Genomic DNA, 13,712 nt, shown 5'->3' with positions numbered 1-13,712 from the left:
AAAGAAATTTCGTCATAATGGTGCTTTCGAATTATCGCTCTAGAATTGATAAGAGGGCAATCGCGAACTTGTTCCGTAGTATTCCGTTGTTGTTTTTCTGTTACAACATTTTGTTTGAGTGAAGCTTATAGGAAAAGCGACCCATGTATCACGAATGTCACGACGACTATGATTATCACAGTGCTGAAGAAGAACTGTTTTGTCCGAGTAGTGCCGAAGCCTCACGAACAGATAACGATGGATTACGAAGAGGTCGCGATGATTCAGTAGAATCTATAATTCTCCAAGACTACTATGATAATTTGCCAAGGCCAGGAAGTCCAACACGTGATCAGCGTGATGATTATATTCAGCAACTGCTTGAAGCTTTAGACAAACAAGAGCAAGAGATTAAAGACCTTGACTATAAACTACAAGATTTACGGGGAGAGGTTCGGGAATACTTCTCAGGCTTGGAACAGAAGCTGTCCTGCTTCGAGGAAAAAGTTGACTTTGTTATAACCTTGGTGTCCTCGTGGGTCAATCATCCGCCCAACAATCGGGGATGTCGAGGATCTTGTTCAAACCACGTACGAACGGATAACTGCTTGTGCCGTGGTTTGAAGGAACCTCATCGATGCTGTGGGCGTATTGGAGGAGTTTGTGCTTGTTAAAAATTGATCATCTTTAAAATTCTACTCACCAACCAACCCACGTTGTTCTAATACCAGTTGAGAGAAATTCTCTAACCATCGAAGCTGGTTCGTAACGACGACCGCTTGTGTTTTTTTTCTTCGGTAATTATACCTTATTTTCTCATTCAACAGTTTGTTTATGATCACTGTAATTTTGAGAATTTTTCTCGAAACATTTTTGTCACATAACGTGACTCGCGCATATGAGACCACAAGATCCTGTCAGGTTTGAGACACAACAAACACAAAGCTGTCGAGGCCTCTACTCGTAGTAAACTTTTGTATATTTGCATTAACTGTTTTGGACATCTCACAGCGCATTGGTCCATCGTTATGATACTTAGATGTGCTCCAAGGTTCCTAAGCGTAAAATCCATGTCAGCCATCTGATCGGCTATGAAGGTGTCTCTTGATCTGTCGGTCAATTTTCATTTCTTAGCTTCATTTTTTTCTTCTTCATTTCTGCGCGCGGTATTAACTTGCGCAGTCTAATAAAATGAGAAGCTTCTCGTGGTTTGTATGGTAGTACGCTTGGATAATACAGCACTCTCGTGAGCCAAATGCGCATTCCGATAAGAGCAATTTTTCACGCAGTCTTGTCAAGCCAAAAATAGTCTCAACGGTCGATCAGAACTAACGAAAATATCACACGGAGCCAATCAGCACTCAAAGAAAAAAGGAGTACGGGAAAACGCGAGGGACTAAGTCTATGGTTTTATCTTGGAGTCTAAGCATAATTGGTTGAGAAGATGGCACACATTTTGAAGACATTTCACGAGGCGAATTACACCAAAACCATTCTAGTCTTTAAAAAAATCGAGCTCTTTTATTTCTCCTTTCACAACATTACAACGTGGCACAAAACAACTTTCTTTATACGCATTTCGTTCATGTGCGAGGGGACTGGTAACAAATTCAAAAACTTACAAAAAAGCTTTACTGTAAGTTCGTCATAAAAACCCGTCTGAGATCTCGCGATGAAATGTTCTGTTTCTCTGATTTCAACCGAAAACTGATGACTTCCATCCAAACAAACGGTTAACACTCTTTCCCGTTTATTCTTCATAAGTCTTCATATTTTTAAAGGCTGAAACATAAGACTTCCCCACTATCACAAATTCGGCACTAACTGTAAGGCAATGGAAAGGTGCTATGATTCGACTTTTTTTCTGCTACAGCAAATAATAATGAAAAAAAAGAGACTACATCAGGTAGACCAAATAAGACCCGGCTTTATATTATCATATTCATAGAGTTTTCATTAATGGACTTTCTACCGAATGCTATCGCTTGAGTTTGAAATTTTCTTCGATCTGTAATTGGTACGGAAACAATTCCGTAAACGGACGGAGAACAATCAAATTGCACGGAGCAATTTGATTGTTCCTCGAATCATTTTTTCGCTTTCAGGGGGCAGATTCATTTCGCTTTGTTGTCCTTAAGGCTTTATTACTTTCTTTGCGGGCTTTATCGACTAGAAGTGACTAATTTCCTCTGACGTTTAAGTCCAAATGAAGAAACTCTACGACAAAATTCCTACCACGGAATTAACCCCCTCCCCCCTTAAAAGTTAAACCCTTGTGATAACCAACTAAACTCTACGGAAAGCGCGAAATCACATCAGTTTCATTCCAGACTTGAAGGCTGAGCATCTTATGGAGTGGTCACCTTGCCTTGAAATCGAGTTTTTTCTGGAGCAGGTTTGTTACACTGCGGGCAGTTTCTGTAAGCATCTTCGATGACTTTCCTGCAAATCAGCAAAAGAGGAAAACTTGTTCAACGGGTTTCTAAAAATGTGGTATACGGGTTTGCCTAACACGCACGTTACAAAGAAACGGTTGTCCCAAATAGCAACGAAACTATCAGCAAAATTAATCTTCACTTGATTCTTGACAAAATTTAGCATTCTCAAAAGTGATAGACTTGTAATTTCTTTTCACAATATGTATGCATAATTTTAGCAAAAAGGTGATAAGAAAAGAGAAACTTTCCGCCGGAGTCTTCTTGATTAAACAATTAATTCTCCTTTCTAATTTACACGAAAATGAGTGACTTCTAGAGGAGAGAATTACTAATTTGATCTTAGTGGTTTAACCCTTTACCCCTAACATCAGTATCTATATTCTCCATACTATTCATTATACATTTCCCAAGGTGCTGACAAAGAGAATTTGTTTAATAATCAAGAGCTGCTTCGGTTGATGATCATTTCCTATATTCTCATGACCTTAATGTTTGATTCAAGGTTGATATTGTAAGGAGAAATTAAATTCTAGTCACTCTTACGAGTTAAAGGGTAAACTCACCATTCAAGACGGATATCCGAAGGATTTAAGGGAACTACTGGGAATAACTGGAGTTCCCCCTCAAGACTTCCGCAACGATTATAAACAAATATTCCAGTCTTGTTCAAACCAAATTCTGTAGACAGGAGACCCGGGGTAGGCTCCTCGAACATGTCATCAGTTTGATTCCAAGACTGAGAGAAAACATTCTGGCCAACCACTGTCATGAAAACAATGTCACCCATCTCGCTGTAGATGCGAAAAATGTGTGTAAGAATATAAAGAGCGGCTACTAATCCACTCGAGCCACAAGCCTGACCTTGATGATTCGTGGGGAGAGCTATTTCTTCTTTTATTTTGATTAGGATAACCTGTTTTTATTGAGACAAGTGGGCTGAATTTTCTGATAGGGGGCCCTACAGTGGTACCTTACTGGAATTAAGTAATTGTCCTACTAACCGATTAACCTTTATCTTCCTCTGTGAAAGAAATTGCTCGGTAAACATTTATCCTGTAGAAAAGCCAACCTTAGAAACGTCAGCTCTCTTCCGTGGCGAATTTACATTATCAACTCAGTTGATTAAACCAATTGAAATTATCCATTTCGAAATAGTTGCTTGAGTATTATAGTAACCCCACGCAGAGTGATTGAGCAAGAGGTGACGTAATCTTCGTCCGACGAGAGCGCCCCTATCCCTGTTGACAGCTGAACGAAAGAAATAACCGATGACTTTCGGTTGCACTCTTCACTAACGACTTACCTCCCCTTAGCGACCTCACGCATCTCGTCCATTTTCGCAATGGCCTTGACGCGACAGTCAGCCTGTCATCAGACTCTCTGCCGTCAAGCGGAGTTTATCACCCCTAGGACCACCACGGATCCCTGTGCCCGAGCGTCGGGCACTGGACCCATGGATGGCCGCTGTCATCGTCACCGTCAAAGAGAATCCGACAGCGACACACAAGCAAGCAGAGTGACGAAGAGGAATGTCAACATTCCCTTCGCCATGTTTCGATTTCTGCAATGTTTAAAGAAGGCAATGATTAACAATGATACATAACAGAATGTCAAAACAAATGCCTACTTCGGAAACATTTCAGGACTAATATTTATTCTAGATAATGTTGATTTAGAGATAAAAATTCCTTCAAGCTGCCATCAGAAGCTGGAAAGATCTGTTAGACTCTATTTTCTGATGATCTGATGATCAGAGATGTTTCTTGACTTAGTCTGAAGTTCTCCTTTCAAAAATTACGTTTAGGTACGATGAGCTAATTGATTGAAAAATTGAGTCCTCTTCCCTCCCCTCTCTTTTTTAACTGTTGTTCCCATAATGCCACGCAAATATATTCCAACGAATGCTCTCAATGCTGAGAAGCATGCGTGACCACAGGATTGTGATATTGGTGTGACTTAATTCAACTGTCTTAGATTTAACTACAGTTATTCAATAGTTAATAGTATAATCGTAACATATGACCGGCAGCAAGACTAAATATTTTAACAACGAAGCCTCTTTAAAACTTTCCAAGGCTAAAAATTGCATGATCGCGTGTGGTAGATGAGAAACTTTCATCAGAAAAGTTGTTCTCTTCCTTCCACCCAGGTGCCCGCAAGTACTAGAGTCGTCACTCAGTGCGAAAAAGGTCGTATGACGAGCTCAAACGACAGAAACAAAGGGGAATGGCTCACCAACCACTGTATGATTGTTTTTTTGTGTGCGCCTTGCGAAGAGTTTCAAGCGTGAATTCATTTTGCGTGCTAAAATTTCAAACGATTTTCGAAAGCAAGACGCGAGTGAAATTACACATCAAACAGAGCAGAATAGGTTTAAATTACATCACGCGCCTTGGAATCGAGTTTCAATATCTAATTTGAGAGAGATCCATCTATTTTCCTTCAAACAGCAAAACCTCTCTAATGAGTGGTTACTCCCGGAAAAATAAGCCAGACGACTGTTTTACATGGATTGTCCATTTCATGGAGGTTGACTTGCTTTTAATCATTATTTCGTTTGGAAAGTTCTTTGCGTTCTTGACCTGTAAAATGTATAGGTAATCACGTAACATAATATATCAACCGAAAAAGTTGATATATTCCTCTTCTGCATCGAAATTTGAGGACCGTAGACTCTCGATGTATTCTTCAAAATCATAAGAACAATTACATAAAGCTGAGTAATTTGTGAAAAAAGTTTTCTTTCCTAGCCCTGTTGCGAAACGAAAATTTAAGAGGTACAGCGAATACTAAAAGCTCGGACTATTGTCGCGCGTTCCAATCTGTTTGTATTAAATTGTACACACGATTTCGCAAACTTGACTGAAATAGTTCCGTTTAGCTTACTTAATTAAGAAGGAGTTGGTTAAGAAGAAGAAGAAGAAGAAGAAGAAAAAGAAGAAGGTTGTTTGTTGCCCAACGTCGCCTCGATGACCCGCGCCGGCTCAATCACATATCTGAGAGACTGAACGCTCTGCATTAAGAGAAGACGGGTGTCGCATTCTTCTATCTTAGACAGGCTTTATAATTTTGCGCGAAGGTGTTACAGGAAATGGCTGCAAACAGAGATTTCATTTTCTAAAAAGGAAAGGCATTTTTGGAACTCCTTATCCCTGGGAGAGTCAGGTTTTTAAAAATCCCTGTCCTTAAAAATTTATCGGGTACAACCCTTCCAGTTTGATAGCAAGAAAAGCTAGAGCTGGTTAAGCGTAGTAAGCTAGCGTTTTAAGCTAGATTTTGGTCGAAAAAGGGGCAATCGACATAGAATAATATGCGAATTCTGTACTTACGGCTTACAGCGTGACTGCTTTGTCCTGGTCGATTTGCCGACTAATGCTGACAATCCGGTTTCACCGGTGATAAATCGGCCCTCGCAGCAAGTGTCCAATAGTTGACAAGGAGTCATGTTATTTCTGCATGATCCAATTACAGAGTACTCTCAACCTGCGCGTGACGAGCCAGTGGAAAAAAATCGCCCGCGGTGAGTCCAAAGAACGAGTTATAAACATAGGGTTTATGTAGAGATCTCATGTACACACGAGCAGATAAATACATATGAAGGTGAATGAATGGAAATGTGGGTATATGAAGGAGAGTGAATATATACTTCATATAACTTTGTAAATCACATTTTGGAACTCTTGGTGGATATATACATAAGATCTTTCCCCCACGAGAAATGACCCCACGCCCCGGACTCGAGAGAGCAATGGAAATCACGCCCAGTGCGAAGCTCCGTGTACCTCACTCGTGTCCTTATGATCACGCTTGAGTTGCAAACAGACTATACCTCCCGCATAGACAGGCTACTCCAGTTTGTTTGCGGTTGGTTTGTTTACTTACACCTTAGGCTGATTTTAATAAGTATAATTCCTTTTTTCACATACGACACGTATTATGCATCAACCGTTTAATCCTAAGATCTGATCCTCAACTCTCCCCTCTGGCTGCCAAATATTTCCTTGCAGATTGGTAAAGAGAACTTATCGTTGTATTAAAAGACAATACTCCAAAATTGATGTGTTAAAAAGTTACTTGTTCACTCCAGGAAGTAGAGAGATCCTATCAGCACGAAAAATACTAAGCTAAAAATTAACTTTATTCTTTCAACGGAGATCAGGCAAAGGATGGGACTCTAAGCCACTGGGGAAAAGAGTGAGCCGAGAGAAACGGGGAAAAATTTGTAAAGAGCGCTCTGAGTAATGACTGAGGACGGATCTTCCAAGATTTTTATAATTAGTAAATTGATTTAACAAGGGGAGTGATTAATTCTTTCTTTTATTAATCCAAACAGAGAAGCCTTGGCTTAGGCGCCTGGTATAAGCAACCGGTGGCTTTATATATCCGCTCTCGATGATTTAAGCCCCCAACTTCCCTTAGATTGACTAGCATATAATTTCTCTCCACAGTATCACACCTGAACCAAACAGTTCATGTGAACAGAGGGAATGATCAGTCAGTTAAGAAGCTCTTGATTGTTTAACATATTCTCTTTGTCAGTAACATTGGAATGTACAGAGAACAGTGTGGAGAAAATGCATTATAATCAAGGGGTGCAGTGAAGCTGAGTAGATGTTTAGTGTTGTCACAGCCTGCTTACAGCACTGGTGTTTCGTTGGCGTCTCAGTGTCCGTTTTAGGCTTTCCCTAAATTTCTTGTATGATAAAAAGTAAATGACGGGATTATAACAAGGCGCTGTTTTGGCAAATAAGGAGGGTAGAGTGGCTACCAGTGGTGTGATGTCCTCAGGTTGGTTTATAATAGCATACAGAGAAACTACGGCGTAAGGTGTCCATGCGAACAAGAAGCAAGTCGACATCATAAATGCCATGCGCCCGATTTTACCCTCGGCTTGGATAACTTCCATTGTAGGTGCAGCGTTCTCTCCCCACAATCCATGCGCATTTAAAGTCATTTTCTTCATGTTGTTGTAAACGGAATAGTATGCTATAACCATGGTAACAACTGGTCCAAAAAAGAAGAATAAGAAAATACAAGCCACAAAAGTGATATCAAGTGGATCGGACGATTGCCAGCGAATTGAGCAACACGCACCTGCGCCTTCAGGAACGTACGCTGACCAACCGAACAGAGGGAACGAACTCCAAAGAAGGGCAAACAGCCAAAGTCCAGCAATGATGAGACCAAGCTTCCTCTCAATACAAAACAAGGCTTCAGAGAAGTTTATAGTGATTGCACGCTCGATAGAAAATGTAGCGTAGTGGAGCATTATACCGAACGAAAGGAAAGATGTAATAAAGGCGTACCACGTGCAGGCTCCACCGCTCAAGCGCCAACTTTCTGACGCATTTTTAACAACTCCAAGGGGATATGCTAATACTGCGTGTAGCCAATCACCGACGGCTATACTAAGAATCAAGCTGTTCGAGCGCGTGCGCAGTGTACGGTCTTTGACAAATGCCCAAATGACAAGCGTGTTTAGACTGAATGCTGTCACAGTTAAAACGACATAAACTGCTGCAATCACGTAATGAATGGGCATAGTAAAGGCTGCCTCGGGATCCATCTCTTTGCTCTTGTTTTTGAGGTCAGACATTCTTGTTCAGTAGAGTTTTAATCTCCTTGAAAATCAAGAAAAAAATTATAAACAAAACTGTAGAGATAATGATAACTGAAACCAATCCCAACCTAGTTCCTAGCCTACGTGTAGCCATACCCTCCCCCCAGGTGAAACGGGGGGGGGGAGGGTACGGCTACACGTAGGCTACCTGGTTCCTATCGTTTTTTCGCGCTTCAAGCAGACTGCCTGTTTTAACTTTGAGTTGTCATTGGCCAACATGATGTTAATCTTTGTTCTGATTAGTAATTTTGATTACAATGTTTTTGGTTTTTCCATATTCTGTTGAAAACTGCTTTAAAGGAGACATGATTTGGCTCGGTAATATTACAGGTAATTTAGAACGTTTCCTTGCATGCAGTATTAGCAATATATTGTTTCCACTAGAGGTTCTCATGAAGAACTGCAGCAAAGGTGCTGTAGCTACGTAGAGACCTGTACAGTGTACTGTAGCTTCATATGGACATTGAAGCACAAATGTTATTTACATTAATCGTTCCGATCTCAAAATACTGGGTAGCGCCATGTCACACCGCAAAAAACAAAAAAAACAACAACTACTGACCATCCTTCGATATAACGAACATTTTGGTTGTTTTTCAGCAAATCCGTTAACAGGAGGTTTTCGATGCAACGAACCCTCGATATAACGAACTAATTTCCCCAATCCCTTAGCATTTCATTAAATCAAGTTTCCTCTGCATCGATTTTTTTTTTATTTGCCACAGGGCTTGGAAACTATTGCTTCAGGTTTCTTCGTGTCCTGGCCTTCTTTAGTATGGAACACCTTGAAATATTGCTCCCCCTCCTCTTTCTAATTTCGAAAAATTTTCGTGTTACTTTACTCAGTAGCACCCGTCTATGCTCCTAGTGGACAGGTACACCGGGAGAACAAAGTACCTTACCCAGGAACAGGAACACAAGATCACAACAGCGTGTACCTCGACCTTTTTACTCAGGAGATCTTTTGAAGGTTTGTCTCGTTTTGAAGATCACATGTTTCCGTGAGTAATACTTGACTGATGTAAAAAATCACTCTTCACTGTGGTCGTAAAAAACAGGTTCACAAATTGAATTGTCTCACGTGCTTGGTGCGTTGCTTATCTCTAAGCTGTACGTGATGTGGCAGAAATTGTTCAAAATGTGAAAACAACTTTTTCTAGCATTGTTCTCTCAGTCGGTGGCGATAGAAATCTCAGAGCAGCATAAATCACGGTAGCAATGAGTGACGTTTATCATTATCAGTTGTTCTTTCTCTGTAGGGGCTAAAAACGATTTTACCTTCCTTTCACTTTTTTTCTACGTATGATGCACGAAGTACCTTCTGTTTCTGTTTTGTGACAAAAGGTATTCCCTGCGGTTACGGAAGCCCTGAAGAGTCCTCAAATGATTGAATGAGTTCTTTTGATCTGACCAGTTAAATGAGTTATAGCGTATAGTAGTGATTCTCCTCAGGCTATACTATATGAAATACTTAGGCTGTTATATCTCTCCGTAATGACTTTTTGCCGTTAATTATTTCCGTTCGCGACGTCTAAGGGATTTTATCAAAAAGCGATCTCTCTTAGCGTGAAAAAAGCTTTTGTCTTTTTTATTTTCTCTTTGTCATAAGTTTGAACTTCAGGTGAACTGTCGTCAATCATTATGGACATTGTAAGGCTTTAAACATGCATGTCTCCTGACTGACGGGGCGTCTAAAAAACGGGGTTGTAAAAATAAGTAAATTATTGAGATTTGAATCTGTTCAACACATGACATCTATCATATTATCTTATTTATATTATTTTCCAAAGGCGGTGTCTCGGCAACGCACGTTTTTTCTTTTCCGGATTTTTTTTTATTCTGAGAGATGAAATGATGAAACACTTTTTTGAAGAGGGTGGCACTGAATAATTGAAATAACGAATAAACTTGTGGCCCTCGATAAGATACTCCTCATTCATTTATTGATAAGTCGTCTGCTGTAAGAGACATAAATAACGGAAGAGAAAAGGTGTGAAGAAAATTTGGGGCTTAGCATGGGAGCTTTGAATAGATATCAATAATTGATCAGGCTACACAGTATTCCTGCTAGGTTAAGCAATTTGCCAGTGACAGCATTTTTCAAACGAATAACCAGAATCTAACCCGTGATTAACCTTCAACCTTTAAATTCCAAAGAGTACTTAATCATTGAAATTCAAAAGATTTTCATTATGGAAAAAATTAAAAAAGAAACCATGAAAGATGTCTTATTTACGAATTCTCCGAGGCGAACTGGTTTTGCCATAGCATTCTATTAGTGTAGTGAAATGCAGGCACTTCGAGAAAGCGAGTTTACCTTAAAATCTATATACCAGAACTGTGAAGAAAAATTTTCGATTTACCAAAAAGAAAATGAAACAAATAAATACCAGTCGTGGTTTATACTCATCTTGCGGTTGCGCTAGCCTTAACGCTATTTACGACTACTACATAAAATGGCTGGACGATAACATTGTCATTGATGATTTACCTTCATATATTAACTGCCACCATGAACCTATTTCACCCCTGTAACAGATGGCGTCGGATTTCAGTTTGTCAAAAGTTGAGCGTTCATCAATATCCCAGCACGCGTGGGCAGTAAATAACCGACTTGATTCCATAATCCAGTTTGATCACACTCTAAAGAAGACTCAACAACTTCCTCACCTTAGACCTTAGCTTTTAAATCACCCTTTTCATTTACTTTGTTTGATTGCTGGCATCCTTAATCAAAATTTTTATCCATCAAAACGTTGAATGGAGCCAAAAAGGCGCAAAATGTAATGATTAGAAATGACTTTTCATTTACCGTAAGTATTATGGTTTTGATCGTTAAAATGTCATTAACGAAAGTGGCATGACTTTTAACCAATCGTAATGAACAAATTTGCATCTGAACGGAAAGGAAGATAGTACAGATGCGCCCAAACAGTCTGCGAGAGATAAAGATGCTTTGCTTCTATAAAAAAAGGGAATGGTGTCGTTTACATAAAGCTAAGATATTTTAAAGAGATACTCTGCAAGACTCTTTCTTCTAGCGATAATCGGCTGTCTGAAGATTTGCTTTAAAAAACACTTTCTCCAAAAAGTTTTATTTTTGTTACATAATGCCCAAAAGCATCGACTTCTACATAATTCAGGTTTGTTTTCAGCTATTTTTAATTTCTTTTTAGTTCATACAGAAATCTCGCCCAATGGTATTACACTGACCCCTTTCGCTACTATGATCAGAACATCAATTCTCTGCAGTGCACTCAATACATTGCTTATAATTTGCTTTGACGATTTGGTGCAAAATCAAGCAATATCCCCAACGTTGTGTTTTCCTTTCTTCTCATCAAATTTTTACTCGAAAATGTATTAATGTCGTAATTGGAGAAATTTCTTTTTGGTCACACCTGTGAATGAAACAGGTTATTCTTTCAATTTATTTTTCCGAATGAACTGACTTTTAAGAAACTCGCAAATCTGCCTCGAAAATTCTTTTTTCGCCTTTATTAGTGAGGTTGTAGAAATTAGAACTCACTTATGACAGCTAAACTTCGGGTTGAGCTATTACCACGTGTTATTAGAGTTGCTAAACAGCATTCAGGACAATGAACAAAAACCGACAAAGAAACACTAACCATTGGTGCACGTCATAAACTGTTTGGCCACATGCAAAAACGACTCTCCAGAAAAATATCCCAAAAAATTTCATAAGAGTAATCATTACTCGTTGCGAATGGTTATGATAAAAATAGAAAATTAAAAATGAAATCCAACGTACATCCTCAGCTACGAAAAAGATAAGTTTTAGAAGCTCAAGGAAAAAATCGATCAGTCGCCGCCAACCTTGTTGGCAGAAAACGTCGAATGTTGCTGTATTATTCAATACTATTTGAAATTTTTTCCACAAAGGTTGTAACTGTAAAAAATAAGACTTAATTCTAAATTTTAAAATTAGCATAAATTAACTAAAAATCTAGCATAGTAGTGGACTTTTCCTGCGATTTGAGAAAGACGCAAACACTTTGTTTTGTACAAGCTACAAACGATATCAATCCTGTTTTATCTAATTGTCTGCAGAAATTTTCAACTCATTCCCTGGCCGCTTTCTCACAAAATTCTACAGATGACTCAGCTAAATAGCCCTAAAAATTTGAGACATCTGCTCGTCGGTTATACATTAATTACAAGTAGCAAACATTCCTACCATTTATAGCTGCTCAATGTGAACTTTTTATACTGAGGGCAAAATGTTTCAAATTCGGTTTTGTCAAGAGCAAAATTTCCAGAAGATGTCCTCTATTCTGTAAGACCTGACGAAACTGACATTTTCCCAACACCACGAAATCGTGCGACTGAGCTTGTTTTAGGGTGTTTGTGTGGCAATCTTAGTGTGTATTGTTTATTTTTTTGTGTCAGAGCGGCTCAAATTTCAATGAGCTCTTGGCAGGATTGGCATCGATGTGGAGGTTATTTCCTCTGGTGCTATTCAGCATAACAATAGCAACGAAAGTAAATAAATATTTCGTAGCTACGAGTCAGATATTAGCTGATAACTAACGAAAGCTCATTCCAATTTAAGAGAATTTACTTACTGTTTACTTGTTGCTTGTAGTATGTACCCAAGGTAACAAAGTTTTGTCTTCATTGCGTGGAGCCATACGGTAAAGCACGAATATTTCTTACTGTTTGTTATATCGTGCTTTCTTTTCATTTTATAAATAATCTGCAGGATTCTCTTTTAAATCCTCTATTTATAAGTATTTTTCCAAAGGTTTTATTTGTTGTGTCTTGTACACCTCGTGGGAGTCGAAGTAATCTGACAAGTTCTTAAGAATCGCCGCTACTGCATCCGTAAAAAAAGCCATTTCTCCTCAGTGTGGCGGCTGTTCTTAAAGACAAAATATTCGAATATTCAACATATTCTGACTAATTGATCTCGAATCCCTGTTAATCACAAGGCATAAGAGCAAGCTGGTAACTGGAAAATGTCCTCAGATTAACTTTTAGTCCATGATAAACTTGGGAAGATTTACAAGCTTAAGAGAAATATGGTTTTCATGTCCTCGAGTCTTAGTAAGCTAACATGATTTTGAACCACAACGTTAACTGCTAAAGTTGGAGGAAGTTGGTACAAGTCACTCAAGACTGATAACGTTTCATGGTATCTGCCAGTGAAGATTTCTTTCTTTTAATTAATATTATCATTGAGGTTAAAACCCTACATACATGGTTAGAATCTATGTCTTTTGGCCGCATAACTTATTTCAGACATAGTCTCATCCCAAATTAATTGTGTATCATGATTCTTCGAATTTTGCTTCATTTTTGTATGATTTTTACGAAGTCTTCTCCTCTGAAACTTATTGTTTAATGTTAGAAACTTGGTCAACTTTGAGCTTGGGTTACGAATCTAAATATCAATTTTATATGTTTATTGAGTTTATCTTTATTGTATAACCGTGATAGCAAAAACCGGAAAAGTGAATTTACTTCTAAACAAAGGCTAATTCGTTTTCAATTATCTGGTTGTGTCGCATAAATGAAGCAATCAGCGAAGGCCGACTGAAAAAAACCACAGAGTTAGCCACAACAAAGCAATGCTTTTTGGAACAAACATCTCTGGTCACGGAAAAAGGCTATTAGCTATATGCAATTAATTTATTATTTACATCTCTTATATG

General features: G+C 38.8%; 3 protein-coding genes across 3 annotated transcripts; 1 reads left to right on the top strand and 2 right to left on the bottom strand.

Annotated features, from left to right (window-relative positions):
* The first annotated feature begins 143 nt into the window (after positions 1–143).
* Positions 144–1,187, top strand: LOC113676895 (uncharacterized). Its single transcript, XM_027193631.2, has one exon. The coding sequence runs from the start codon at positions 144–146 to the stop codon at positions 651–653; it is 510 nt and encodes a 169-aa protein (XP_027049432.2). The 3' UTR covers positions 654–1,187.
* Positions 1,188–1,480: 293 nt separating this feature from the next.
* LOC113676882 (uncharacterized) lies at positions 1,481–6,199 on the bottom strand. The gene is made up of 4 exons (XM_027193620.2): positions 5,747–6,199; positions 3,721–3,978; positions 2,981–3,208; positions 1,481–2,421 (listed from the first exon to the last, which is right to left on the bottom strand). Exons 2-4 carry the CDS (start codon positions 3,750–3,752, stop codon positions 2,328–2,330), a joined length of 354 nt encoding a protein of 117 aa, XP_027049421.2. The 5' UTR covers positions 3,753–3,978; positions 5,747–6,199; the 3' UTR covers positions 1,481–2,327.
* A 340-nt stretch (positions 6,200–6,539) lies between these two features.
* Positions 6,540–8,013, bottom strand: LOC113676881 (melanopsin). The gene has a single exon (XM_089187024.1). It carries the CDS (start codon positions 8,011–8,013, stop codon positions 7,042–7,044), a length of 972 nt encoding a protein of 323 aa, XP_089043150.1. The 3' UTR covers positions 6,540–7,041.
* Positions 8,014–13,712: the final 5,699 nt, after the last annotated feature.

The sequence above is a fragment of the Pocillopora damicornis genome, chromosome 11 (genome assembly GCF_964200805.1).
Source record: "Pocillopora damicornis chromosome 11, jaPocDami1.2, whole genome shotgun sequence".
Lineage (NCBI taxonomy): Eukaryota > Metazoa > Cnidaria > Anthozoa > Scleractinia > Pocilloporidae > Pocillopora > Pocillopora damicornis.
This window is presented reverse-complemented; position numbering and strand designations above follow the sequence as displayed.

Bases quoted from the DNA above. Each gene is read 5' to 3' on its own strand.
- LOC113676895 (XM_027193631.2), top strand. From the start codon at position 144: ATGTATCACGAATGTCACGACGACTATGATTATCACAGTGCTGAAGAA.
- LOC113676882 (XM_027193620.2), bottom strand. From the start codon at position 3,752: ATGGACGAGATGCGTGAGGTCGCTAAGGGGAG. The intron at 3,209-3,720 runs GTAAGTCGTTAG...TCGCATCTACAG, and splicing joins CGTGAGGTCGCTAAGGGGAG to CGAGATGGGTGACATTGTTT. The intron at 2,422-2,980 runs GTGAGTTTACCC...GCTGATTTGCAG, and splicing joins TCGGATATCCGTCTTGAATG to GAAAGTCATCGAAGATGCTT.
- LOC113676881 (XM_089187024.1), bottom strand. From the start codon at position 8,013: ATGTCTGACCTCAAAAACAAGAGCAAAGAGATGGATCCCGAGGCAGCC.